The 27,958-nt window shown below is 53.4% G+C and overlaps 10 protein-coding genes across 10 annotated transcripts; 6 read left to right on the top strand and 4 right to left on the bottom strand.

Moving 5' to 3' along the window:
• Positions 1-1,022: 1,022 nt before the first annotated feature.
• BBK36DRAFT_1136849 (hypothetical protein) lies at positions 1,023-1,853 on the bottom strand (the record flags this gene model as incomplete). Its single annotated transcript, XM_024893108.1, has 2 exons — positions 1,023-1,533; positions 1,594-1,853. 2 exons carry the CDS (start codon positions 1,851-1,853, stop codon positions 1,023-1,025), a joined length of 771 nt encoding a protein of 256 aa, XP_024753491.1.
• Positions 1,854-3,693: 1,840 nt separating this feature from the next.
• On the top strand, positions 3,694-5,481 carry BBK36DRAFT_1173421 (cytochrome P450; the record flags this gene model as incomplete). The annotated part of the gene is made up of 5 exons (XM_024895859.1): positions 3,694-3,964; positions 4,046-4,242; positions 4,308-4,654; positions 4,743-4,868; positions 4,953-5,481. The coding sequence occupies 5 exons, from the start codon at positions 3,694-3,696 to the stop codon at positions 5,479-5,481; spliced, it is 1,470 nt and encodes a 489-aa protein (XP_024753492.1).
• Positions 5,482-5,820: 339 nt separating this feature from the next.
• BBK36DRAFT_1164730 (hypothetical protein) lies at positions 5,821-7,937 on the bottom strand (the record flags this gene model as incomplete). Its single annotated transcript, XM_024894684.1, has 4 exons — positions 5,821-6,447; positions 6,794-7,056; positions 7,116-7,604; positions 7,910-7,937. 4 exons carry the CDS (start codon positions 7,935-7,937, stop codon positions 5,821-5,823), a joined length of 1,407 nt encoding a protein of 468 aa, XP_024753493.1.
• Positions 7,938-8,207: 270 nt separating this feature from the next.
• BBK36DRAFT_1107430 (acyl-CoA N-acyltransferase) lies at positions 8,208-8,894 on the top strand (the record flags this gene model as incomplete). Its single annotated transcript, XM_024889249.1, has 1 exon — positions 8,208-8,894. The coding sequence occupies one exon, from the start codon at positions 8,208-8,210 to the stop codon at positions 8,892-8,894; it is 687 nt and encodes a 228-aa protein (XP_024753494.1).
• A 2,872-nt stretch (positions 8,895-11,766) lies between these two features.
• BBK36DRAFT_1109325 (hypothetical protein) lies at positions 11,767-14,106 on the top strand (the record flags this gene model as incomplete). Its single annotated transcript, XM_024889460.1, has 1 exon — positions 11,767-14,106. One exon carries the CDS (start codon positions 11,767-11,769, stop codon positions 14,104-14,106), a length of 2,340 nt encoding a protein of 779 aa, XP_024753495.1.
• Positions 14,107-14,214: 108 nt separating this feature from the next.
• On the bottom strand, positions 14,215-15,316 carry BBK36DRAFT_1154996 (aldo-keto reductase; the record flags this gene model as incomplete). The annotated part of the gene is made up of 2 exons (XM_024893783.1): positions 14,215-15,071; positions 15,136-15,316. 2 exons carry the CDS (start codon positions 15,314-15,316, stop codon positions 14,215-14,217), a joined length of 1,038 nt encoding a protein of 345 aa, XP_024753496.1.
• A 1,126-nt stretch (positions 15,317-16,442) lies between these two features.
• BBK36DRAFT_1108074 (GMC oxidoreductase) lies at positions 16,443-18,168 on the bottom strand (the record flags this gene model as incomplete). The annotated part of the gene is made up of 2 exons (XM_024889329.1): positions 16,443-17,436; positions 17,501-18,168. The coding sequence occupies 2 exons, from the start codon at positions 18,166-18,168 to the stop codon at positions 16,443-16,445; spliced, it is 1,662 nt and encodes a 553-aa protein (XP_024753497.1).
• Positions 18,169-19,672: 1,504 nt separating this feature from the next.
• On the top strand, positions 19,673-20,635 carry BBK36DRAFT_1164735 (D-alanine aminotransferase; the record flags this gene model as incomplete). Its single annotated transcript, XM_024894685.1, has 1 exon — positions 19,673-20,635. One exon carries the CDS (start codon positions 19,673-19,675, stop codon positions 20,633-20,635), a length of 963 nt encoding a protein of 320 aa, XP_024753498.1.
• Positions 20,636-21,343: 708 nt separating this feature from the next.
• BBK36DRAFT_1173442 (hypothetical protein) lies at positions 21,344-24,116 on the top strand (the record flags this gene model as incomplete). Its single annotated transcript, XM_024895860.1, has 3 exons — positions 21,344-23,779; positions 23,963-23,990; positions 24,055-24,116. The coding sequence occupies exons 1-3, from the start codon at positions 21,353-21,355 to the stop codon at positions 24,114-24,116; spliced, it is 2,517 nt and encodes an 838-aa protein (XP_024753499.1). The 5' UTR covers positions 21,344-21,352.
• A 781-nt stretch (positions 24,117-24,897) lies between these two features.
• BBK36DRAFT_1133897 (MFS general substrate transporter) lies at positions 24,898-26,950 on the top strand. The gene is given in 2 exon segments (XM_024892124.1): positions 24,898-25,037; positions 25,052-26,950. The coding sequence occupies 1 exon segment, from the start codon at positions 25,061-25,063 to the stop codon at positions 26,750-26,752; it is 1,692 nt and encodes a 563-aa protein (XP_024753500.1). The 5' UTR covers positions 24,898-25,037; positions 25,052-25,060; the 3' UTR covers positions 26,753-26,950.
• The last annotated feature ends 1,008 nt before the right edge of the window (positions 26,951-27,958 follow it).

Consider the following 27,958-nt stretch of genomic DNA (forward strand, 5'->3'; position numbering starts at 1 on the left):
TGCTCACGGCAGGAACTGGCAATTTGGAGTCATGCTCACGTTCATTGAACAGCTTGGTGAAATGCAGATGTTGTGAGCTCAGTGAACCGTGTAACAGTTTCGATGAGTGAAGTTCAGTTCCTTAGCATCACGGCATTTTGTGATCGTGATACATCATTCCTACAGCTTGTTTGACTCGAATATGTTCGCAGCCATTGACTCCATCAGCTGTTTTTACCGTATACCATCAAGACGTACAATATCATTATGCTACTGCCATCATTCATCCCAGATCATGAGATGACATTTGTCATTATGTCCTGTAATTGCCTCTCGTGAGCAGAATAAATATTGATTAGTGAGTCAGTGGATGTGATGGTCATGGTGCATCTTTCACGACTGCCCATGAGCTCAGCTGCAGCTTTCAGCTAACGGTGAACCACCGGCGTCCAGATGCTATTCATCTATTCAGCTACCATTAAGGTAGGTATCTTCCTTTTCGTTCTCACTGTTCAGTGACGTCCCGTGAAGCAATCGACTGATTGAGAGTGCAGGTGCTTCTTGTTCATTCCTCCTGCTTACTCTTTCCATTGCGTGATTCTGAAACGTGCTTCGCTTAATAAACAGCGCACAACTCATCACACGCCAAATCAGATTTCATTCTCTTCTTCTCCTTACACTCGTCTTTCAAAGCCGTGGCTCTCTTTCATCGCTTGTCTTGCAAGGGGGCCATCTCCAATCGTTGCCATGCAACGTCCACCAATTGCAGCCATCGCATACGGACCTCAGAGACGAGTAGGTACCCCCATACAGCTCCGCTCAAATCATCCGCATTTCCCGTCAGTCATACCTGTCTAGTATTGGTGAAAGATCTTTGCGAATTAACCCATATGTCCATCAGTACGCAACGCCATTCACTTGTCAACGCCGAGCAATGCCCTTGTTCCGATCAAGGTATTGGTACTGAGCCTTTTCGTCATCCTTGACTGCCGCTCGACAGTCCCTTGTGAGTCAAACCACGCGGCGTCCTGTCATTTTCTCTGCTAATCCTCCTGGCTAACCAACTGTTTCATCGCAACATTCTTGATGATCCTCAGGCCGCCATTCAACGTCTCGAACTCGACGTCTCCCGCTTGCAACCGAGCTTCGTACTTGCCCAAAGCCATGCCCACCAAAAACCGTCCCATTGGCTCGCTCGGACAATGCAGCCACTTGGCACCGACCTCGACCGGCTTCCTCAACAGCATCTTGGTCCCGTCGATAAACACACCTTGGTTCGGGAGATACGGCTGGATTGCCGCGTGGTTCTTGCTGTCGACAAAGCCAGGTCCCACCGCGTCTGCCAACAAGCGAGGGTTCCCGATGCGCATCTGAGACAGCGCAGCTTCAACCTCGCCCTTGGTTCTGCTGTACAGGCTGGCGAAACGACCAGGGGTCTGGGTTGAGCCTTGGCCGGACACAAACACAAATCGGAACGGACCGTTGTTTGGTGCAAGCGTCGAGAATGCCTCTGCCCCTGCAAGAGGATAGTCCTTTGTGACCTTGACGAATTCTCTGCATTCAAAGTATGTTGGTTTCTCCGCCTCATACAAATGCACAATGAGATCAACTCACTCCTTGGATACCTTCGTTTGGCTCACGCCGAGGGCCCAAACTGCACCACTGGCGCCTTGAAGCTTGCTGAGTACTTCTGAATCGTAGCTTGAAAAATCTTGATGGATGATGACATTGACCCTAGGATCTTTGGTGTCTTCCGCCATGGCGACTGGCCTGCGACTGAGGATCGATATTTTCGTGACCTCTGTCATTCTGAGCATGGCGTCTAGGACGCTCGAGCCAATGAGCCCAGTTGCACCAGTGAGAATGAGATGCATCTTCGCTTATGATGGCTGACGACGGCGTGCTACCAGTATCTTCAACTCTCCGCGGTCGGTCGATCGGTCGAAGTAATTCCAGACAAGCGCGCTTTCGGAATGAGTACAATTGATCTCGGTTATTTGATGTCTGCAAGACACTCGGTAATTGTCGCCTTCAACTCGCATCTTGAGTGCCATATATATCAAGTGCATCGTATGCCAAATTCGGACTACGAGAGCCGCTGACGCTTTATTTCCCCATCGGGCATTTGTTGATGATACTCCACCCCTTTCCCGTCGACCTTATTTTAGGAGCCGCTCAAGCCTCCAGACAGCCATCGAACAAGAATTGCCGTGCTGGGATTTGGCTTACCGGCGCTCCGGATTATCGGTATGTATTCACGGAGTGCATGAAGACAGGGCTGTTAATGCCTTGGCACATCGGAGATACGGAACACCCTTCACTTGCTTGACACCATCCACAGCATCTGTCGGAATGTCGCTGGTTCCATCTCACAATAATTGATTGGCCGACTGACGAGCGATTCTATACTGCATGAGAAGTCGTGGGCTCTCCATGCGTTGAAGTACCCAAAGCGTCTATACTAGATAACCAGTGCTTGAATGACACTCACAGGTCAACTCGCTTATCGATCGACGGCTGTCGCGATTTTTGCAGCGCTTACGATCACAATTACAAAGGCCTTGTCCGCCTCCCCTAGCAGATTGCTGCAGTCACGAACTTCGGGTGCGGCAGCGTTTGCTCTTCATACTCGGCCACGCTTGCAATAGGTCACGACGAGACTAGAACGTTCACTGACCTTTTTCGCTCACTGGAAGCTATTTTGCAAAAATACGAGACGACGACGGATTTCCCCATCACATCCAATGCGTTTGATCGAATCACCACTAAGCAGTCTTTTCGGCCATTGATTCGCGTGAAGCTATGAAGGTAAGTGCTGACACCTACCAGCAGTATCGCCCGGTCATTCGCGTCGAACCAAGGCACATCCCGAAGAGAGACGCAGCCCTCAAAGCCCCCCCGGAATAATAAGCAGACGCAGTCATTGTCAAGATCCTGTGGCTTGACGATCTAGCCCCTACGAAACTCTCCAAAGCATGAAGCGCCCAGAGATGGGAAATGCGATGGACGACGTAAAAAGCACCAGAGCACTTTGACTGCGGGGATGCTTGAACATGTGCAGTGCATCGTGTGATATTTTTCTTGGAGATGTTTGTCTCTACCATGATGGGATACAGACACTTGAGCCCTAGGTGACTACGTGAGTCTCTGGTCATATAATGACAGCCACTCCTTTACACTCCCCTTCTGCTAAGGATTACTCACCAAATCAGGATGACCGCAAGTATTGTTCCATCAAGCGGACCCCGAAGAACACCGTGTCGGTTGTCAACCTGGTGGTTGCAATCGAGCTTTTGACTCGCATCCCGTTGAGAACGACAGGTGTGGTTTTTGTCAAGGTGGCATTGCAGCAACTTCATCCCTCAGGCTTTATTGCGACACCCTCTTTGACGGAGATGGTGTACATCTAGAGGCTGAGCATGTCCGGCATTGGCTGAATCGTGCCCTGGTGGTGGAGACTTGTGATATGCTCTGTCGGCTATATGGATTCTCTGGTCCCAGGCCAGCCCGCTTGCCTTGCGCCATTGTTAATATGATCGATAACCTTGGCATGGCTGCAGGCATGGTGATAGCCCCCAATGTCATTTGAGGGCTCGCATGCCGAGAATGGCGGCCGCGAAAGCAGCATCCTTTTCAGCGATATTTATGCCGAGCGTTCCTTTGCCTGCTGTATCATGAAGCGTTTCTGGCGACACTTTTCGTGCCTTATCCACGATGCTGGGCCAGACAGAGCAACCGCGCTATGGCATCCCGGTACTTGGCGATACTGGTGGCTATTCTGTCCGCAGTGTCTCTTTGGCTAATGGGATTCTGTTCGCGTGGACAGTGACCCTTGCATGGTTCATATCGTCCTCAGTATGCCAATACTATCGGCTTCGCCATTTCGACGGGCCGTTACTGGCCAAAATCTCAAACTTGTGGCTCTTTGCATCTGTGAACAGCGGCAGATCTTACCTCGATTTCTGGCAAGTGACTCAAAAGTACGGTAAGTGGGCATCACATCGCACAGACCAGCGTCCGGATCCATTGAACAAGGTATTGGCTAACAGCGCTCGACGATTCGCAGGAACAATCGCTCGAGTTGGACTCAACGACCTGGTCACCGACGATCCTGCCTTTGTCAAGCACATGTGCAATGTGAAAACGGAATACCGTCGGTCTACCTGGTACGACGGCATGCGCTTCAACCCTGCCTCCAACAACTGTTTGTCGACGCGAGACGAAATCGCACACTCGGCTTTGCGTTCCAAGATGGCCGCGGGTGTATGTTTGCTGTCATGGCATCATCAGCCAGAAAATTTCGATGTGCTGACGGACGAGACTTTCAGTACGCCGGTCGCGATGTCGATGATATCGAGCCGAAAATCGACAACAACATTCGCGAGTTCATGCGCCTGTTAGCTAGTTATTCTGACACGGAGACGCCTGTCGACCTTGGCCGCAAGGTCCAGTACTTCACCCTCGACGTCATCTCGGATCTTGCGTATGGAGCACCCTTTGGCTTCGTTGAGACAGATACGGATGTGTATGAATACATCAAGACGACCGAAAAGAATCTCCCCATGGTCATGGTGGTGACTGTCTTTCCGTGGCTCCTGACGCTACTAAACTCCCCCATTCTCAAAGGGTTACTTCCGTCCACAAAAGACCGACTTGGGTTTGGCAGGATAATGAGGTGAGCAATCATGGCTGATGCCTGGCGGTCCCGTACCTTGGCGGACGTGAAAAAGTTGACATTAGGTTCCATCTCTCCGCTTGTCAAGTATTGCGAGTGAGGTAGCAGCAGAGCGGTTCAAGCCGGACGTCAAGGACGAGCGGGACATGCTGGCATCCTTCATCCGGCACGGCCTCACTCAGACGGAATCCAGGTCTGAGATTTTACTGCAAATGTAAGCCGCCTGATTCTTGCTGAGGCTGCTCAGTGATCGTGAACCCTATACTGTCTGTTCCTCTTGATTGACTAGGAGGCACAGCGCCGCCGGATCCGACACGACCGCGTCAGCAATTCGATCAACAATCCTCCAGTTGTGCTCAAACCACGAAATTCTTCACAAACTTCGCCGAGAAATTGCATCTGCCAATATCGCTGGCGACATCATCAGCGACAGTGAGGCCAAAAGGCTTCCATACCTCCAAGCCGTGATCAAAGAGGGTCTTCGTATCTTCCCCCCAATCGCAGGCCTCATGTCAAAGGAGGTGCCCCCACACGGCGATACCTGGAACGGCGTCTTCATCCCAGGAGGGACCCGAGTCGGATACAGCATCTGGGCCATCACACGGCGAAAAGACATCTGGGGAGCGGACGCCCTGGAATTCCGACCGGAGCGGTGGCTCGATAATGCTCCGGAGAAAGTGAAGGAGATGGAGAGCACGTTGGATCTCATCTTCAGCTATGGCCGATGGCTCTGCCTGGGCCGCACGATCGCCCTTATTGAATTGAACAAGGTATTCGTAGAGGTATGTTTTTCATTTCCCTTTGTTCGTAAAGACGGGTTTCGCTAAGCGGACGCTTGTCGTCTTTATAGTTGATCCGACGATTTGACTTGACAGTCTGCGATCCCGACAAGCCCTGGAAAGTGTTCAACCACGGTGTCTTTTCGCAATCGCAGCTTTGGATGCACGTCACGAGAACGAAGCAGCAAGAGTAAGATGTTTGCCATGATGTGTGACACTGGTAATCAGCGGCGTAAGTGAACCTTGAAATGAAAAGCAAACATGGACTGAATCGACATGTCCGGGGTCGTCGAGCCCCACGCCGTCATGAGGATTTAAATAGTTAAATCGCAGACCATTTCTGAGTGTCTCTTGGTTCACAATACTTGTCTTGATTGTATGGCTTCATCACGCAAGCTCTCCTCTTAACTTATTGAAGTAATGCTCGCACCAGGAATCTTGCCACAGGACATTCTTCAGGGTGCCGTGAAGCTGCTCTATATCTCGACACCGGGCCTGGATGTAGACTGACTGGAGAGCTTGCGTGAACCACTCTTGTCTGCCATTTTCTAATGCTGCTCCGTATCCGATGAAGAGCATCCACAACATCCAGTTTTGATTTCGACTATCCGACGAAGTGATTTGGTTTGTTGATCCGGCCTTGAGCCAAGTTTGCAGCCGATCGATCAACTGCCGCATAAGTTGGGCTCTGGCGGGGAGCTCTCGGATTGCCAGATAGAGGTAGATGTTGAGTGCTACACACAGAGGAGACATATGGTTTGGGGTGAGGTTGTCGTGAGAAACCTGAGCCTGTAGCAGATGGAGCCTGTATTCGACGTCGTACACGCGGCTTGCTTCGTTCTTGTGCGCATTGGCGTCTTTTGCGGCGGAGATTTTGTGGAGAGATTGCACGATGGACATGAGCTGCTGCTCAACGCTAGGAAGCCTCTGCAAGGAAGCACTCTCCGCCGACTGGAGAGTATCGGGTAATAATGAAGTGTCTCGAAGACTCGTGGAGAGCGGCACGTATGGGAACTGTGGCGGATAGTTCCAGGCGGTCGAATTGCAGAAATCAGCCCTTTTATACGCTTTGTCAGTTCCTTTACCTCATAAATTTGACAGAACATCCTTTTCTATGTGAATTGTGTGTACGTATGGGAGAGAAAGAGAAGAAGGGGGGGAGATACTTACCACATAACTACTCCGCGATGAATGCCCCGAATATTCTCGATTCCTCCTCTTTTGTAAACCATGTATTTCAGGCCCTGCATGTGCATGTACGAAGCGTCAAACATGCCCGCCAAATTCTGCACAAAGATGATAACCATCAGTAACGCCAAGTCAGCCGGACAGGAAAACAGGAAAGAGCCGGAGAAAGCACCTCTTTCGAAGCAATCAGAGCAACCGCCGCGATCGTAGCATCTTCAATATCGCCGTTCCGAATTCGCTCGTTGATCAAACGAAATGCTTCCGATGAATGATAGAGACATCCCAGATCATCCGTTAAACCGCGTCGGAGGTTGAAGTCAAGGGCGACGAGATATAAAATGGAGTGAAAGAGGGCGCGGTGCTCTCGGGCGTCGAAGAGGCAGTAGCCGCCTCCTACGTTGAGATCGAGAAAGTCTCTGGAGTAGCTTTGCTTATCTATCGACCGAGCGCAAACATCAGTCAGCGTTGCTTGGTGCTGAGCTTGGGAGACGTACAGTAGTATATCAACTTCAGGCTCTCCGGTTTTAGTTTGAGAGCAAACGAGTTGAAAGGATCGAGGCTCCCGCCCAGCAAAGCCACAGGTGTGCTTGCAAAAAAGCCATCCGGATCATAGATGTTGGGATCAGTAATTGGGCCCCTGGGCATCACGATACGCCCTTTTTGCGCTCGAATGGCGGCGTCATCGGAAGCCCTATCGCGACCTTTTGTCTTCCTGGAAATTGGTTTCGACTTTGACTTGTTCGGCCGTGCGTTGAGGCGGAATCTCCCCTTGTACTGCGACGGGTTCGTCGGTTGATCGGTTGGTATCAAATCAGGATTCTCTGGGTTCCGTTGCTTCCAGAAGTAGTCCTTCATGACCTGTGTGCGAACGACCTTGGATATGCCTTTGCCATCCTTCTCATTCGCGGGTGATACCGTGACGAATTCAAGAGGCTTGCGGCTGATGCGCGTCCTGTAGATCGCATTGTCAATGGAAGAGGTGTCTGTTTCCTTGTGATTAGTCTCGTGAACTGCGGGCTCGAAACCGACAAGTTGTAAAATTACCGGCTGTTTGTGAGATATGGAGCTGCTTCAAGTCATCACAGGGTATAATGACAGAGTCCTGACAATCAACACTCGAGCTCATTCTCTCTCGCGAAATGAGCGAAGTCGAAATCAGATTGTCGTCTCAGCTATTGTCAATGAACCAATTAGGAAAGAAGCTGTTCTCGGATGATGAACTAGTCGAATATGTGCGAAGAAAGGTGAGCGTCAGCTGGAGGTCATCGTGGGAAACAGGCAAGCTTACTAATGCCTGGTGCCCGTATTGGCAACATGAAGCTCGCTCAGCTTCGAGCTGCCGCCGTGACCAATCGACAGTGCAGTTGGTTGATACACTGTGGCATTTGTGTTGACCCTGGTCTCGACTGAAGCTGGACTAAAAGCAAATAAAACGGCGAAGGAATTGAGCCTTTTTAGCCACATTGGGAAGCTCTCGCGATGCCTAGCAGACTGTGAGACATATTCATGATTGATTCATAACCAAAAGGAAAAGACATACACTTGCATCAAGAGCATCTCGCAGTGACTCAATGACTACTTCAACGATGGCTGCATCTTCTTCAGCACCACAGCCGAAGTGGGCAATGGTTGACACAACTCTCCCAGCTCGTCCGCTACCGCTCAACTCCAGTAGAGTCCCCGTCAAGACGGATCGCTTGATAATCCGGGCTCTCGATGCTCAAGATCTTGAAGGCCTGCACTTGATCCGCACTCAGCCCGAAGTCATGGCCAACAACCCCCAGGGGCGGATAGACAGAGACCTAGAGGAAACACGCCCAAAGCTCAACCTGTTCCTGCCACCCAAAGATCAATCGCATTACGACTTTGCTGTCTGTCTCAAGGAGACTGGAGAGATGATTGGTATCGGAGGCTGTCACCAGTTGAAGTCCATGTTTGGCTGGCCTGCCATGGGATACATGTTTCGCAAGGAATTCTGGGGTAAAGGACTCGCGACTGAGTTCACCCGGGCATGGCTGGACATGTGGTGCAAATTGCCCCGGGAAGAGGTTCATATTGAAGTTGATCAACGGAGCATCCCAAACGAAGAGGGGGAGGTGTTGGAGGTTATGACGGCCTTTACATCTGCGGAAAACCTTGCCAGCCAGAAGGTGCTTGAAAAATCAGGCTTTGAGCGGTTTCTGACGTGGGAGGAGGCCGACTTGAGGAATCCGGACGTTCGTATCACTCTATTGGCATATCGATACTTTCCGAACAAGCATATGGCCAACTGAAGACTGGAGATTGAAGACGTTTCGGGAACGGTTGTTGCGGCGGAGTGAGATGTTGCCAGCTTTTGGATGTTCCAGGCTGAATATTGTGTTGTCGACGCTCGCGTGTTCAGGGAAGGATAGAAGTGCGATATCAACCTTGCGTGATTGAAAGACCAAAAATTCCAAATAGACTCCATCTTTGCAATCCAGAGGCATTCTGACGTTCGTCTCGGCCAACATCGGGGCCCGAGTCTTGTGTCCCTCACCGATTCTGTATATCCCTGTTCGCCGCCTGCAAAGCACCATTCAGCAGTATCGCTTCGCACAGTTCATGTGCTCCACAGGGCCTCCAAACTGCCTTGTACTTGGTGTAGATTCGTGCCTGAAAAGTCTCCTCTTCACCGAAGCGAGCGGATGATGATGTGGGACGTGGGGCCGTCAACCTCGGCCGGCCGAAACGACCGTTTTCCGTTTCGAGTAATTTTCCAGGACAAGGACCCTTGACAACTGACGCTTGAGTGGGGTCTGTAAAGATGGCACAATGGACAAATATCACTCTCGTTGACTCTGGAAGTACAGACGAATAATAAGCACATGAAATGGCCCGCGTGCGAGTGTAGTGGCTGTCCTCGGGTATGTCTCGTGCAAAGCTCCCTTCTGAAGCAGGTGTACCACAGTCTGGCCTGAACAGGGATCTACCATGCTGGTCAAAGTCTGGGCTTGGGGTATCTCGCTATTCAGCATGGCATCATAGCAGAGACTGGTCCCCATCCTCGAGTCTATTCTCGGTATTTGACCTGGCCTTAGTTGTATCCATAATATGTGGCAAGTTCTTCGTCGAGTGAACCATATTGGAGCCGGCCGCAAAAGCTACTGTTAGAACAACGATGTTTAGTATCGGCCGGATGAGCTTGGAAGCTTGAGATTGTGTGATCCCAAAGGTAATAGTCTCTACGTACCTTGGTGAAGCCATGATCCAGAAACGTAGAGATATACCTGGTCTGTGGCGATCATTGACCCAGCCAAGTCTCTTCAGTCAGCTCGTCTCTCTTTGGTAAGAACCTCACTCCAAAGGGAATATTTAGTATAAATGTTGGACTCGAAGTGCGCGAGTAATAGTCGATTTGCTGGTATATGTCATGCCGCTGAGCCACAATATGACAAGGGAACTTGAAGTCATCGCCTAGTCGCAAATGTGCTGGAGAGGAATCCACTCGAGGGTCAGGAAGGCATCTCGGTTTCTGACTCTCATCAAACGCATCGAGGTCAGCACTGCTGGCAATTGGAAGCATGTCGAGGACCGCTTTATAGGGAGTTTTGGATGGTATGTTCTTGAATTGGAGATCTGTCAGTCATTTAGTATCTGGGGCGTAGACTGGTGAAGGCATCATCATTCTGTCACCCTATGCTGCTTTTCCCCTATGGTCAATCTTGATGCATTCATCTGATACAATGAGAGAGTAGAAAGAGTATCAAGATGAACAAGTGGCTTTTCCCAACGGCCGACGAGGAATGGTCTTCTCCGCTCGTGGGTGATCGTATGAAACTGCAGCTGCTCGCGCAGTTGCTTGGAGGCGGCTGCTCGGGCAACAAATCCTTAGCTGTAGTTCGAATTGCAAAATAAAGAGGTGAAGCAACTCAATGTCAGAGAGGCTCCGTTGTGGCAGGACTGTGGTATTCAGAAGAATCAAGATGTCAGAATTCTGAGGATTCAGCACGTAGTTGAATGGCTGAACAGGTGCCTGTGCTGCTGAATGTCTGTGGGAGCAGGAGCAGGACGTCCGACAAGCGAACACGTGAACAGGGCAGGACCTGGTACATGATACATCTTTGGATGGCAAGTGCAACAATGGGTATTCAAAGAGCCTTGAGATTGATCGGATATGACAACTTGGAAAGCAATTGATATCTCGCATATTCCAATGCTACAAATAATTGTAGCTCTTGGAACGGTCTTGGATCTGACCGGGTCATTTCGAATGAAGTCTCCTTTCAAGTGGCCTCTTCTCCCAGAGCACCGGCTTCCAAAGCTCCTCCTACGGCTTACCAATATGCTTACATCAGTTATTAGGTATATGCATTTCATGAGCGGCTTCACATCTGGACCTACCTTAGACATGAACTGCTGCATCCCAGCTGAGAAGTACCCTAGAAGCAAACACAGAATCGGTGGGAATGTCGAGTACCCTGCTATCGTCACTTACTGTAGGCTTTCAAAGCGACTTTGAGAACGTCGTGCTTTCATACGCCTCTCCAAGTCACGCAATCCAAACAGATTGCTTTTGTTAGAGCATTCTGAGCCCATTGAAACTTGACCTGCATCCTTTTTAATGGGAGATGCCTCCAAGGTAAGCAAATCAGAATGACCGGCTGGCTTTTGCCTTTGTCTCTCGCGCGAGCTTAGTCCTGAGGCTCCATGTAAGAACTTTGCCTCTTCTCTCTCTCCGTTGTACCATCGTTCGGCATATTGTGCTGATTCGCATTCCCTCATACTCTCTTCTTTTACCTTTTCCTGCGAGACATCCGCGTCCTTACCCATGCATTGACGTATGGTGGGCTGACTCATCAACCAAGGCTCGAAAAAATGCTGACGTAACTCTGGCATGAACTCCTGCCCACTTGATTCATTGAGCTCTTTCGTCTCTTCATCGGTGAAGAGGAGGACTAGAAATGCATACAATGGCAGACGCATGATTCGAGCTTCTTCTTGTTCTGTCCTTCCTCGATTCATTTATGCTTCTTACTCGATCTAATTATCATCATTACGCGTTGCAGAGCTTCGTCCAGCTCTTCATCAATGCGCGACCATCGCCGCTGATGTGATTAATGCCAGAGTCTGGATGATCACCCCAGGCGCCGGCTTTTCGTTTGCAGGAAGCCCGGCTCCATCGATATGAGCTCATCGACTTCATCCGGTTCAGCCAGGGCCGAGCGACGCAAGATCCGGCGAGGTACGACAAGCTGCTGGGAATGCAAACGGCGAAAACAACGATGCCATTTTGAGAGGAGTGGCTCAGGCGTTTGCGAGTCTTGCGAGCGTCGTGGATGCAAGTGTGTCCCGCAGCATATCCAGGAGCGGTCTTCGGTCACAGAGGCAGCGGACCATTCGGTTCGTGCTCGATATGCTGGAGATCAACTGGATCATCTCGAGGGCTTGGTCGATGGACTGGTACGTCAGTCGACTCTTCCTGCCTCTTCCATCTGTGATTCAGATCATCTCCTGCAAAACCCAAATCGCAATATTCCCCGCGAGAAGCAGAACAGTCCAGCCATCAAGCAGACATCGCAAAGAACCCGAGTACCGCAGCCCTCTTCCGATTCTCGACGAAAATTGCTTCCCAAGCCTCATCTCGGGCTAAACCAGAGCTCCTGTAATTCCTCCACCGACGACAATCTCGCGCCATTCAATCAACCGGCTCAGACCTCAATACCGCCTCTGTCATCACAGTTTGAAGGGGCCGACGCTTTACTGCTACCGCCTCATCCAACCAATGGCGCTCTGCGATGCAGCTCCCTAAGTCTGCTGTTGCAGTCCATACTCCCGTCTGCCAACGTCACCACGCGCATCATGCACCAAAACAAGCTGTTGATGATGTCTATGCACGTCTTTCGGGGCTTGTCCACCGATCCTTTTCGTTCTTCTGCCCCTCGTCAAATCTCCCTCTTGGCTTCCCCAACGTCGACCAACTCCGAACCGATTGATCTAGCTCGAAGACTCTTCCAGCTGGCAATCTGCCTTCAGCAGTCAGAACGCACGTCGGAAATATCTACACTCTGCCTCGATAGGTCCAATAATGACGTTGCAGGCCAATATTTCGAGGCCGCTTCCCGTTACGTCACCTCCCAGGACTCACTTGTTGTCTCCTTTGTTGGCATTGAGACATTGATGCTTGAAGGATTGTACCACGTCTCGACTGGCCAGATACGCCTCGCTTGGCTGGTGTTTCGTCGAGCAATAGGCATTGCTCATCTCATGGGCCTGCACATCCCACAGCGACGGCGCCACAGTAAACAGACGCCTATATGCTTGGCGACTCTATGGTTCCGCCTCATATTCACGGAGCGTTACCTATCTTTAGTGCTTTGCCTTCCAATATCCGTGCAAGATGATAGTTTCATGGAAGACCTGATAGGGCAAGAGCCTCACGAACAGCTTGAGCGGATCCAGGCCAAGCTTACCAGTCGCATCATCTCCAGGAATGAACTGATGCGACTGGATCCTTGCGCAAGCGACACCACCTACAATCATTACAACGCGACGAAAGACATTGATTACACATTGAAGCAGGCGGCGCGCGCTCTGCCCGCAGATTGGTGGGCTTTCCCGAGACTGAAGGATGCTCAGACAAATGCGGACCTAAGAGACATGACTGCCAAGGTTGTTCTACAGCTACATCACTACAACCTTGTGCTGCTGCTCCATCTGCCGTATATTGTCCCGCGGCTCGGGAATTGCTCTACTGGCCAAGGCGCCCAAGACTACACAAACTCCAAGCTCTCCGCTATGTTTGCCAGTCGTGAGCTACTCATCCGATGCATCATTCCTGTCAGCCCCAATCGGGTGACGTCTTCAACACGGGGAAACACTGTAAAGATCATCCTTTCTGCTTTGGCCCTTCTCTTAGCCCACCTGGATAGCCACCGGCTGGGTCGCGACAATGCCCTTGATCACCAGCGTCCAGGGGATTTGTTGCGTGTCGAGCGGGCCATCCAGAGCCTGGAGTCTGTGGCCCAAAAGTATGACGATAAGCTGTGCTCCTCTGCCGTTCGAGCGTTGAGGAGGCTTGGCAACCTCGAAGCAGCAGCCTCAGACGGCCTTGATTACAGAGTTTGGAGCGAGCCCAGCGAGATGCTGCATTTGGAGTGCTTGGTCCGAGATGACGAAGGCACTGTCACACTGGAGTTTCCATATGTGGGAACCGTTCACATTATGCGCCGGTGCCGCCGAGAGGATGTGCTGACAGACGGAATCGGCTCCCAGAGCACGACGGAGACAGCCGGCCTCAATGGTGACCTCTTGACTTCGCCGTGGGCATGGAGAAGTTCTTCGTCATCTCTGTGGCCCGACTTGGTTTCCACTGCTCTCAGGCCTGATGGTCCCCAGCCTGCAATATCCAACGGTCCTGACGTTCAGGATTCACGAAACCTCTTGGGCAGCGACGTCGAGTGTATCGACATGCGGACGATGCCGCGATTACACTTACACGACCTCCACGTTTCGGATGGGATTTGACAGTCAACATGAGCGAATATGAATCTATTGATGCTATTCCTAAGGTCTTGATCTGAAGCAACGCCGTGCACAAAGTCAGTCGCATGCCAAATGGCTGCCATCGAACACTCATGACTCCAGCGGCGGAGTGTCGCCGAAAGGGTTCACGCTAGGGAGATTCTCTGGAAGTCGGGGTCCTACAACATCCTTTGCCACATTCCGAATTGCTTGCTCCTCCTCGGCAGTCAAGCTGATGCTCATGGCAGCGAGGTTCTCCCTCAACCTGTGTGCCTCTGTCGTGCCAGGAATGGCGAAAATGTCATCGCCCTGCGCAAGGATCCAAGCCAGCGTCAGCTGGGCGGGGGTGACACCCTTGCTCTTTGCGATTTCGTTGATCTTCGCAACGGTCGCGATATTCTTGTCCAGATTGTCGCCGCTGAAGCGAGGAAGCCTGGTCCGCACATCGCCAGCCTTGCTGACGTCCTCTTTCGACTGGATGGCTCCCGAGAGAAGGCCACGCCCGAGTGGGCTATATGCGACCACGGCGATTCCAAGCTCTCGCGCAGTCTCAAGAAAGCGACGCTGGGGCGACTCAATCTCCAAGGTGAAGGGATTGTATTCCATTTGGACACAGGCGATGGGGTGGATCGCGGAAGCACGGCGGAGGGTATCGGCACTGCACTCGCTCAGACCAATATGCTGGATCTTTCCCTCCTTCTTGAGCTCGACCATGGCCTCCATGGTCTTTTCGATTGGCGTAACTTTATCGAGATGATGGACGTAGTAGAGATTGACAAATGGCAGCCTGAGTCGCTTGAGCGACTTTTCGATAGCCTCTCGACAGTACTCCGGAGACGAGTTCACGTTGATGCTGTTGCCTTCTGGCCGCAAACCGAACTTGGTCGAGAGAAAGATATTGTCTCGCTTTCCTGGATTGGCCGCGAACCATTTTCCCAACAGGTCCTCACAGTCGCCATACATGTCGGCTTGCATACCATATTGATCAGCAAAAGTGCGTCGAGAACATTCGGTTGCGATCTCTGGACTCACCAGTATCCCAGAACGTCTCGCCCATCTCATACGCCTTGTCCAAGAAGGCCAGGCGCTGCTCATCCGGGGCTGGCAGGCCGTAGTGTCCGCTCAGGCCCATGAGGCCGAGACCGAGGCGAGGCACTTGAGGCCCATTCTTGCCCAAAGCGCGGGTGACAATCTTGGGAAGCGTCTGAGACATTGTAGTTGTCTTGTTATCGTCGAATGTACTGATCTGTGATGCTATTTTACTCTGGCAGACATGTCAAAGCAGGGTTGGTTTGAGCATCATTTATAGCCGCGACCGGCCTGCCAACGGATCCATGCGAGGCACAATTGCGACATTATTGACAAGTCCATTACGCAAACCTCGGGATTACTTGCACCTATCTCCATGAATATGGGCTGTTGCTCTTTGAACATGAGCTCGATGATAGGACCGGGGATCGCCAAAGTGAAGCAGCCTGACCAATGAGCGCTCTTCCGCCGACATTTCTTCGGCGCCAGCCAATCAGCGTTCTTCCGCCGCTAAAGCCGTCTGATACCCGATTTGCTCTTATTGTGGCATGGGATGGGTTGACCACATCTGCAATGTTCATAGTCGATACCTCCAACAATGCGCCCCATAAGTATTACAGCTGTATTTATTACTCGTGTTGAAGCTGAGCGCGCCGATCCGCAATGATGTTTAGGCAGCGAGGCTCTCGTGTTGTTTCTCTGGTGGTTTTCAGAGGAACGGAGACACAATAGGCCGTCTAGTGGTTCTGATGACATGAACCTGGCGCCTCAAAAGCACGAGGGTCCCCGCGTCGAGATTTGCCGATTGTAAAGCTCTGGGATGCTGTTGCTCGCGCAGGAAGGCAAGATATCGTTCAACTGCTTCTCGATCATGGTGCAGAGGTTAATGTGGGAGGTGGCTGGAAAGGCACATACAGCTACTGTCAACCTGGGACCTGACCATCAGAGCCGGAGAACGAAGCTTGTGGAACCGCTCAACTATTGGGACAGCAGCACGGCACACTCCTTTGGACACTGTGAAGGGGAAGGGCAACTTGGGTCTTTGCAAGCCTGCAGAATGCTGGCGTGATGGAATATGTTTGCTTATCGAACATGGTCACATTGTTGATGCCAGGGGCGGCAAATTTGGTCACTGCGGACGACTTGTGCGGCAAAACGTGGACATCATCGAGGTCTTTCCGCAGTGGGAGCCACGCCCGACTGTCGGACCTGCCGCAGTACTTTTGCCCAATGATGCAGTATTCATGTCTCGTCGAGTCACCTCCAGACTTGCTCGGCTCCACAAGTAGATCCATTGGTTCTGGGCAAGCTCAGATACGCAGCGACTCCTTATCACGCCACGTCTCCTTGATGAAATCGGCACATCGCTCAGCCACCATCATGGTTGGTGCCATTGTGTGTCCACTCGGGATCTTGGGAAACACGCTGGCGTCGGCTATACGGAGGCGCTCGACTCCGAAGACCCGTAGCCTCTGATCCACGACGCCGTCTGCCGGATCCAGGGACATTCGACAGGTGCAGGCATAGTGGAGAGAACTCTGGTAGGTGCGATGTGCGTACTCATCGATGGTTTTGTCCGAGATGGTCTGCCAATCCGGGAGCTCCGTTATTTCACCTTTTTTGTCTTCCTCTTTATCTGGCAGCTGCGTAACAAATCCAAATATGCTATCGAGATATTGCAGGTCCATGCCAGGTCCGTAGAGCACAGGCGCGGGATGAGGGTATCCCGAGCGAGCAAATTCCTGGCCGAGACGTAGCGACATGCGGATTGCCTTTCGCATAGGCACGAGGTCTCTGTCGTCTCGAAGGAGAGGATGGATCACTTCGGGGAAATGCTCGGGACTGGTGGTTGCCAGTCGGAGGCTTCCTTTGCTGAAGGGCTGGACCAGCGTGCATTGCCAAGTCATCAGCGGATGGGTGGTTACATTCACATCGAGGTAGCAAGACACAGGAATCACCATGATTTCTACATCAGGGACGTTTTGTGGATTCATTGGGTCCATTGTGTCGATTCCATCGCGCGACGTCTGGACTTGCAGAGTCGTATCATCGATAGCAGTCATGCGAGCAAAGATGGTTGAGCTTGTTGAAGAGTGTGCCAGGAGGCCGCGGCCGAAGAAGATCCAGAGGATGAGTTGCCAGATGAAGACAAGCGGATTGTAGAGGCTGTGGATGGTATCCCGGGCCGGGAGCTTGCACATGATGGGCACAGAAATGTGGTCCATGAGGTTGTTGCCCACCGCGGACGACTCTTGGACGATGGGAATGCCGAGTTGGTCGAGTTGGTCTTCGGGTCCGATGCCACTTGGATCATTACTTATTAGCTGACTTCTCGATGTGCATGTGAGGGATGCCTGAAGCGACAAACCTTCGCATCAATATCGGTGGAGTCCCTATTGCACCAGCGCATAAGACCACTTCCCGTCGTGCCTTGACGCGATAATCTTCGTCGCTCGTCTTCCCTTTCCCGTGGATTCTAACCCCAACTGCCCTCCGCGATTCCGGGTCGATTTCGAGCTTGGAGACGGTCACGCCGGTGCACACAGTGAGGTGAGACTTTCGAGCGATGGCAACGTCTTTGTTTAGCCACGCCTGGTACGCAGAGAAGCGCCGACCGCTCGCGCTGATGGTGTGGTCGAGGCTAAAGTATCCCTGCGCACCCGCTGCTGGATTGTTACAGTCGTCATAGATGGGAAATCCCAGCTTGCGAGCGGCTATCTCAATGTATGGGTAGCAGGAGAATGGCAAGGGCATCTGACGGTTTTCGACCGGCCCCCGGTGGCCTCGATATAGAGCTTTTGGATGGCCTATGGCGTTCTCACTCTTGATAAAGTAAGGCTCTACTCTCTCCCAGGCCCAGTCTTTGAGCCCGTACTCCTGGGACCAGTCGTTATAGTTGCTGGGCGGACCGCGCGTGAGGACCATTGCATTGATACGGGTCGAGCCTCCGAGAGCTTCTCCCCAGAAGAGGGACAGCTTGCGTTTGACTACCTTGGAGAGTTGACTGAGATGCTTCACGGCTGCGGTGCCGGGCATGCTCGGATGCAGGGAAAGGAGGGGAATGCGGCCTATGAGATTGTCGTTTACGAACCCTTTCTCGAGGAGTAGAACAGGTACGTTAGGATCTTCAGAGAGACGAGATGCTAGGACACAGCCGCCGGCGCCGCCTGTGGAATTGAACTGTTAGGCACGAAGTCTTCTGCTTAGACGGAAAGATTATCTCGACTTGCCTCCCACGATGATGTAGTCGTATGTTTTGCCGTCGACATCCTCCGCCGTTCGCTCGGGATAGGAGCTAAAAGGCCACATGATGTGAGTCTGAAAGCGAAACCTGTGTTGACGAAAGGGTCGTAGAGCGACCTTGATGGCAGATCATGGCATTTTTATGCTGGGAGTTGTCGCCCGACAACAGTAGTCGAATATAGTTTCGATGTCAGCACTAATGGGTGAGGACTTGCCGTTCAACGCAGAAATGTGTAGCGACTGCAATAGGCTGACGCAGCTTATCGGCTTACGTCTTGAAGTTTCGTTGGAGAGGTCGCTGATGTGGAATGGTTGGATGCAGGTTGGTGCTAAGCTTCATTATTGGGTAGTCTGCGTCGAGGGCTTTCGACAACAGACGGTTGATCCCGAACTCGGGGAAGGGTGAGGAGAGAGAAATGATTGGAATTGAGTGTCTGACAAGGTCAGTTGGTCTGTTAGTGCTTCTTGCTTCGTACAACGATGGAGCAAGTTGGCTATCTGACTACTTCGTCATTTCCTTTTCTGGTGCTGTAACGGGAGTCAGCCTGGCCACTGGAGACTGGTGGTTGATGTCAACTGACGATCAGAGAGCAAACGAATAATGCCAACAATAGGATCGGAGAGTATCAGAGCTTGAATGAATGAGGAGCGGGTCGCAAAAACTTGGAGAGTGAAGGTTGTGTGCACATGGAAACGAGACCCCGTGACCCCGTGCCTTCCTCAGTCTTGACATATTGAGCCAATGCGGAAAGGAGAAATGCCATCCCTACCTAGCAATAATGCTTCGCTCACACATTTCCAAGTCAGCGGAGACAAATGCCATTTATCTGTCAAATTCCTTGGCCCTCTCATAGAGGAACTGATCGATTCTCATAAATTATGTATCTCGTCATCAGCCCACAACGATTCCTTCTTCCACCTCTTCAACGTCTCCGAAATGTTCCCAGGATGACGGCATTATCCTCTCAACGTCTTCTCCAGCTTCAGACATGGCTTAAGGCTGACCTTGTAATGCCGTTTCGAAACGATGCTCTTCTCCAAATTCCCCCGCAAACGACCAACTTCTCCGAGAGTCCATCCCCCCGCGGACGACATTCCCCCTTCAGGCATCGCGGATACCCACTGCATTAGCAGCTACTGCAGCCTCTGATCGATCGTCAAGGCTACGATGCAGAGCTAAAGAGATACGATCCGGCCGGATGGATATATAAGAATGACTCCGCACTTTTCTCCGGAGGTGATTATAGGTCTGTTCACGTTGCGCCATCTCAACCTCACCCTGATCCTCACTCTCGCAATGTCTTCTATGGACTCCCTCTTTGCCGCCTACAAACAGAGGCAAGCTGCCCTCGAAGCAAGCGACAATCCGTACGCCAGCGGCGTCGCCTGGATCGCGGGGGAGCTCTCACCACTGGCAGAGGCGCGAATCCCGATTCTGGACCAGGGCTTCCTCCACGGCGACCTTTGCTACGACGTTCCCTCGGTGTGGGATGGTAAGTTCTTCCGCCTGGACGATCACATCACGCGCTTCGAGTCCAGCTGCGCCAAGATGAGACTCAAGCTGCCGCTGCCCAGAGACGAGCTCAAGGCGGTCCTATTTGACATGGTCGCGAAGAGCGGGATGCGAGACGCCTATGTCGAGCTCATAGTGACCCGTGGACTGAAGGGCGTGCGAGGGTCGAAGCCTGAGGAGATTGTCAACAACCTGTACGTTATCCTGCTGCCATACGTCTGGCTCATGGACCCGGACATGCAGTATCGCGGCGGCAGCGCCGTTGTTGCCCGCACAGTCCGCCGGACGCCACCAGGGGCCATGGATCCCATAATCAAGAACCTGCAATGGGGCGACATGGTGCGCGGCATGCACGAGGCGCAGGATCGGGGAGCCAGCTATCCGCTTCTCACGGACGGCGACGCAAATTTGACGGAGGGCTCGGGATACAACATCGTGCTGCTCAAGGACGGAGCCGTCTACACGCCCGACAGGGGGGTGCTGCACGGGATCACGCGGAGGACCGTCATGGAGGTTGCGAAGGCCCAGGGGATCGATGTTCACGTCGAGGCCGTTCCTGTCGAAATGGCGTACGTCTGTGACGAGATGTTCATGTGCAGCACGGCTGGGGGAGTGATGCCGATTACGGAGCTCGATGGACGGCCGGTCAAGGACGGACAGGTTGGACCGATCACGAAGACGATCTGGGATGGATACTGGGCTCTTCACGGGGAAGATGCGTATACGACGGCGGTTGAGTACAAGTAGGTAGGTATTCCACGTCGGCGGCAGGGCGATGAAGGGGTGAAGGGTGATCCGATTAGCGCAGCAGAAGCAAGACGATACGAAGATGCACAGCTATTCTTAGCAAGGCTGCCTCACTGCTGGTAATCAAAGCCATACTAGGCGAAATTGGTGATGCTGTAAGTACGAAGTACGACGTACGCCTTCGAGGCTCCGTGAAGGACGTCCATCCATCATCCGCGTCCCCCGGACATTGGCGTATCCACCGCCTCATCTACCGCAACCTCGTGTCACACGTGTTATTTCGAGGATTGTCGCCGTCTTGCTGCGTCTCTGGAGATGACCCCTGCCCGCCAGCAGCGAATCGGAGAGAAAGCAGCCCAATAAAAGGGAAATCATGGTCCAGCCAAGTGGTACAAACAGACGGGCCAACAATCGAGCGTCCTTGGCAGGGCCAGGGCCACAACTGAACAAAGCAATGGGTCAACGCCAATGACAGCTCACGACCATCAGCTTGCAGGGATCACGAACGAGCCGTCATATTATCCCGCCCGCCTGCTAGCCGCTTGCAGCCTAGCTGTAATTTTGTGAGCTGTCACCGCTTGGGCCCACAGGCAGACAGACCAGCTCTTATAACACGGACGAGGGCCCTCCTGATCAACACCGTTGCTGGTAGCATTTGGACATGTATGTGCAGCTCACGAGTGCCTCTTATACTGCTTGGATCCTTGATCTGCGAGGATGACAGAGACAAGTGTCAGATATGAGGAGCTGAAGAAACGAAAATGCGTCCTGCAGCGGGAGCTGCGTCGACGCCAGGGGTTCCCACGCCATCGACAGAGATTCGACCGCGACGAGGACGAGGAGCAGTTCCAGGACTTTGTAGCCGCCGAGTGCGAGAAAAGGGAGCAGGACTGCAGAGACGTCCAGCGCGAATGTGACGAGATATACCAGCGGAAGCTCCGCCAGCTGGCCCGCGAACGCGACGAGCTGTACGAGCGGGAGCGCCAGAAGATCGACATTCACTACGAGGAGCTGTTCGACCGCGAGTACAAGCGGATCGAGCGCCAGATCAACGAACGAGCGTTGCGAGGGCCGATCAAGCAGAGGGAGCCGACCAGAGAGAGAGACCGACTGCCCCAAAACCTCGCCCAGTATCTCAAGGCCTGCCATGCGCTGCATCTGCGGTTTCAAAAGACGGCCAGTCGGTCCCTGATCACGCAGAAGGAGGCGCTCAGCTGGACATTTCCGCGACGAATCATTCCCTGGGATGGCTTCGCCAAGCTGCAGGAGGGCGTATGGAGCCAGCTGCCGTCCGAGACGGAATTCTGCACGGAACAGCAGTTCCCGTCCATCGAGCAGCTGGACAGCGTCAGGCGGACACTGACACCGGTGAACAGCGAGGCGTCGCTGCAGCACTTTGGACGCTACGCCATCGAGAACGTGGTCCAGGAGTTGATGGACAAACTGTACGAGGATGGCTTGCTCTGGAACGGCCTCGGGCTCAGCGACGACGTGAAGGTGACGATCGAGTCCGACAAGGACCTCGGCCAGGTGTACGAGCCCATGCTGGAGTCGTCGTGGCACAAGGACGCAGGGGAACTGAAGCTGTCGATGCGAAACTCCCATCGAAGGGCGAAGAGGGCCGGCATCTGGGTCAACCGGTCATGCGTATATCGCCACAAGGAGGATCACGGAACGAGGACGCCCATCTTCGCCATTGTACATCAACTGCCGCACAGATTGCAGCTCGACGAGATCAAGTGTGGCCTGGCCTCCGAGATCCGGCCCGAGCGAGACGTGATTGACAAGGAGGGCGACGACTATGCCTTTGCCTCGAGGACGCTGGTGGCTGCCACCGTCACGCAGCTCTACTCGTACATGGTCAGCAGGAACATCCAGTACGGGTGCGTCTGCACGGGTGAGGCCTTTATCTTCTGCCGCATCTCCGAAGACGATCCCTGCACGATATACTGCACGCCGTGCGTACCGGAGCACGAGGTTCTCAATGACGACCCTACACGGCTTCAGCGGACGGCGGGTGCCCTCGTCTTTGGGCTGGTGCTGCAGGCTCTCCGCGCGAGGCCGCTTCCCGAGTCGTGGTGCGAGTCTGTCACGTATCTGGACACCTGGACAATGGGTTATGACGACGTGTTGGACAGAATACGCAGGACGTGTGTCTCAAGGCCGCGATCGCCATCGTCATTCAAGGTCTACCGCTGGCAGGGGTTCAAACAATCGCCGCTATACATCGAGATGAAGACGGCAGAGCCCAAGGAGAGCGAGAAGATCCGGAGCTGGCTCGACGACGTGCCGGGCCGGGACGGATCCATTTGCGAGCTCGATCGATGCATTAGCGGTTCGCGGCCGCTGTTGATGGATCAGCCGTACTGCTCCCAGAGCTGCCTCCTCGGTCTGGTACAGGGAACAGCGCCCGACATTCACTGCCCCAACGCTGAGTTCCACGGACCGGCTCACCTCGGCTATGACGACTTCATGCGCCTCCTCCTGAGGCAGCTCGATCGCCCCGACGGACAAGATTCCGACTATATGCGGTTGCGGGTTGGCAACGCCCTCCGGTCGCTCCTCAAGGTGAGGCTGACGTCGCACGGCTACACGTTTATCGCCAAGGGCGGGAAGAGCTCGGCGAGCATGTGGGCGGAAAAGTCCGTCTACGATCAGATGGCAGAGCTGCAGGGCAATTGCGTGCCCGTTTGCCTCGGTCTGCTGGATCTGGGACGGCCGCGCCGGTACACTGACAACGCCTGGAAGGAGATGCTGCTTCTGAGCTGGGGCGGGCGGCCGTTCCAGAGCTGCCACAGGCAGGTCGAGAAGGAATTGATTGCCCAGATGGCGGACAACGCGTTGGAGGCGATCCACAAGCTCGGCGTCGTGTACAACGGGGGACTATCGGCGAGTAACTTCCTATTTGACCGATCGCGGGAGAGCGTAATGCTGGTCGACTTTGAGGAGGCATCGCTAGACTTTTGCAAGACGCCGGCGGTGATGGGGGACTGGCAGACAAGGAAGCGGAAGCGCTACCTGTGGCAGGAAGAGGTGCGACACCGGTTCATGATGGACTCGAGTGTGGCAATGGCGACGATTCGAAGTGCGGAGCGGAAGAGCGGCGCGCGGTATGGGGATGATGAAAGTGATGTTGACGATTCTGTGAGTCGGTGTTGATGGATTTACCTACCCCGTAGTAGATTCTCGTATATATTGAATACTTGTTGTAATACTATAGACTCTTTGGCGGTCTTTGGCTCGTTCGATATATCGCTGCGACTCGTCAGTACCTGAGGAAAGATTGAATTCGTGAAAGTAGTCCGATATCCAATGTTAACTGGCTAGATAGCCATCAAAGGTGAAGCATACCTGGGTACGGTAATATTGAACATGCCGACAATGCCTTGGTGAGGCATCCTATGATTCAACCTTGATAGTTACCTTAGTCAGCTCTGGCTACCATTACATCACTTTCTTCTTCAACCTGCTGGGTACCTAAGTAGATATTCAAGACAGAAACATCATGAACTTCGAGCATCAACGCTTTCTCAACTCACCAAGCCCAATGGCCCAGTTCAAGAGGCAATCACACGACAGCGACGCCATCCAATACCATACCCAAACACATGAATCCATCAAACCCCAGCCAAATCTCCCCGGAGGCGCCGTCCAGCACTAGCCCAAAGAGGCCCGCAGCTCCCGATGCGCCACTGCAGGCCCAGCGAGTGATTGGGCGAGATCCCTGTCTGCCATTCCTGGGGAGCCGCCACGTCGTCAGAATGGTTCATTTCCAGCTGATAGAATTGCTTCTCGAAATTGTGGTGTCGTGTAGGTGAGAGAAAGGTAAGGTAAGAACAGTAAGCCTGGGCTTAGAGAATCGAGGTCGAGAAAGGCATCGGATGCCGTCAATGAACAACAAGTACCAAGCGACTTGGCGCATCACCCGTCTTGGCGCGTAAACCAGGTACCGCATCCCCCAGCAGGTACCCGCACCCGCTACAGCCAACTCGCTGGACCACCAAAACCAACCACTAACACATCCGCTAGAGCTCCCGTCACGAACCCACCGACGATCCATGCACTGATAACCCGAAAAACCCAGCAATTGAGGTTGCATTGCGATAAGCCCGATTGGTGGACACACACCAACAGAGACGGGACAGAAAAAAATCAGACACGGCAAAAAAAGTGCCGCTTCTTATCGTCACCTCCGCCGCATGTCTCGCTTCTGTCCCGTCTCGCGCAGGTAAATATCTTCTTCTTCTTCCCTCTGTTTTCTTTTCTTTTTCTCCTTCTTGCCTCTTACTGACTCCCAACCGCAGCAACACCCGCATGAGGCTCCCGTGAGCCAGTTCGACCCCCTCCTCGAACTCCCTCCAGTTCCCTCCCCCGAACCTCCTCCCGAGTCCAACCAGGTCCCTCTCACAGAGTCCTCCCCCCCAAATGGCCGTTCAGCCTCCCCCGCCCGTCCTCGACATTGACGAAGTGCTCCCCGGCACGCGTTGCGTCTTCATCGACGAGTCCGCCAGCAGTACCTCTGCCAATGGCCTCCTCCAGAAGCATGATGGCATCGTCCTCGTCCCCCAGCCCACCCAGTCGCCCAACGACCCCCTCAACTGGAGCCTACCGCGCAAGATATGGCACACCGCCCTCGTCTGCTTCGCTGTCGCCTTGACAGCTGCCACGTCCAACGTCGCCGGCTCCGCCAGCACGGGTGTGAATGAAGAGTACGGCATCAGCTACGACGTCTTCAACACCGGCGCCGGCGTCCTCTTCCTCGCCATTGGCTACTGGACGCTGCTGAGCTCCCCCGCCGTGCATCTGTACGGCCGCCGGATCTTGTACCTCGTGGGCGCAACCTGGGGCCTGATTGGCAACATATGGTTTGGCCGCCTCAAGACTGCCGAGGACGCTATCTGGACGCAGCTCTTTGTGGGGGCCTCCGAGTCCGTTGCCGAGGCCGTGGTGCAGCTCTCCCTGCTGGACATCTGGTTCGAGCACCAGAACGGCACGTCGATGGGCCTGTACACGCTGGCTACCTCAGTGGGAACGTATCTTGGTCCGTTGATTGGCGGTTACGTCGCTGACAGTAGCCTTGGGTGGCGCTGGATTGGATATCTGGGCGCCATCATGTCTGGCTTCAACTTTGTGCTCTTTTATTTTGGCCTGGAGGAGACGGCGTTTCCGCGTGAGAGGTACCAGCGGGCGGTGGAGAACCGAACGCCTTTTGCGCCGACGAGCAATGATAAGACGACTGGCGGCGATGAAAAGACGAGCGGCGACGAAAAGGTCACGCCTGGCGCGTCAGACGAAGAGGCCCGTGAGACGGACCAGTTCTCTCTCAACTACACGCGCCCCAAGTCCTACTGGCAGCGCATTGCCCTCATTACGCCCGCCCCCAACCTGCGCGGACTCGGCGCCAGGCAGTACGTCGGTCGACTGTGGCACACGCTGCGCATCTTCACCTTCCCCGCCGTCTGGTTCGCCGGCCTGCAGTGGGGGATGCAGAATATTGCCCTGTCTTTTTACCTCACCATCGAGGAGGACTACTGGACGGATGACCCCTGGGACTATGGCGACGTCGCTGTGAGCAACATGAACATCCCCTGTCTCATCGGTAGCATCCTCGGCTGTTTCTACGGAGGCTACCTCAGCGACTTGTTTGTTCTTTGGGCCAGCCGGCGTAACCGGGGCATCCAGGAGGCCGAGTTCCGCCTCTACCTCATGTTCCTGTGTGTCCTCATCTTCCCAACGGGCATGTGGCTGTTCGGCATCGGATCGGCCAAGGGGTGGGACTGGCCCGTCCCGTACGTCGGCCTCGGCTTCATCGGCTTTGGCTACGGCTGCGCAGGCGACCTGAGCCTGACCTACCTGGCCGACTGCTACCCGGATATGGTCCTCGAGGGCATGGTGGGCGTTGCCGTCATTAACAACACGCTGGCCATGATCTTTACCTTTGTAGCGAGCTATTGGTTGGACACGGGCGTCATGGACACCTTTATCGAGCTGGGGGTGCTGGGCTTCGTAATCCTGATGCTGTCTCTGCCGATGATTGTGTGGGGGAAGCAGGCGCGGCGGTGGACGAAGCAGCGGTATCTGGCCTTTTTGGAGATCCGCGACGGAATGGGGCACTGATAAGGATCGCCAGCTCCGCAAGCAGGGGAGGCACCAGCATCCATAAGAGCGCGACCAGGCAGAGGAGCTCTGCGAAGGGGCAAAACTTGACGAGGCGGACATAGTTTCGCATGGAGAGACCAAGAGGAGGAGGAGATACCCTGTACATTTCTGGTGAGCCAAGGTTCACGACGGAGTACTATCGGCGTGTTTTTTTTTTTTTTTTTCCTTCTTTCTTCTTTTTGTATAAGGGGAAGCTGTTTGTTACCTTGGCCAGTCAGCATAGCTTACTTCTGACACATTCATGGTATACACGACTTGACGAACGACGACTTCCATTTGGCTGTTCAGTTCGGTTCTAGTGATGATATCAATCCGGTTACCCCAGTTGGTCCCAGGGAGAAGTTGAAATCGACTGAACATCTTGCTGTGACGGATTCTGGTTCCACTCCTGTCTGGGGATGTATGACCGATTGTTCGTTTTGACTGAGAATTTCAACTGCACGGTCTTTTCAGTCGACTGGATTTTGGCTGTATAGGTACTGATTGTGACTTGAACAGTTCAAAGGGGATGGCTAACCATTAAAACACCTCGAGTGAATGTGGAACAAAGAAGCACCGGGCCGTGCTCGGGCGGTGAAAGCAGGTCCGGGCTGAAATACGTCACAGGCCAGTTACTTTCGCTTCTTCTCTGCTCTCACCTTCGCTATAGCAATTCACGGCTGAACTCGTTCATTAATGCCTTGAACCATCCTAGACTAAAGCGAGTCATCCGCTGACGGTTCCAGACCCAACCCAGGCAAATCCTTGACCGAGCCGAGCCCAGTACAAACTTAGTCGAACCGAGCCTCAGGCTGAGTGATCGAACAGCAGCCGGGCTCCAACAATTCCAAACCTGGTCAAGTCGATTCTTCTCCCTCTCATCGACATTGTCGATCGATTGGTGAAATGCTGCCTCCCAAGCGCCCAATCTGACGACGCCACCCGCATGGAGAATTAACCTCAACTTATAGGACCAACCTCCTGGAAGTTGAGGCGAGCGAGGCGACGGATGCCACATACTGGATCTTAGCAGGGCGTCATGCAGTTCGTTGGCTTGTTGACTCAGAAGATAGGCCACGGCAGAGTTCTTCTTAGAGTCCCTTGAACAACTCCAACTCGGACTGTCGACGAGCTCGGCTCATCATGTCATATCGAAGGGAAGACACCCTTCGTCTTGTTCGAAGA

The sequence above is a fragment of the Trichoderma citrinoviride genome, assembly GCF_003025115.1.
Source record: "Trichoderma citrinoviride strain TUCIM 6016 unplaced genomic scaffold BBK36scaffold_1, whole genome shotgun sequence".
Classification (NCBI taxonomy): Eukaryota; Fungi; Ascomycota; class Sordariomycetes; order Hypocreales; family Hypocreaceae; genus Trichoderma; species Trichoderma citrinoviride.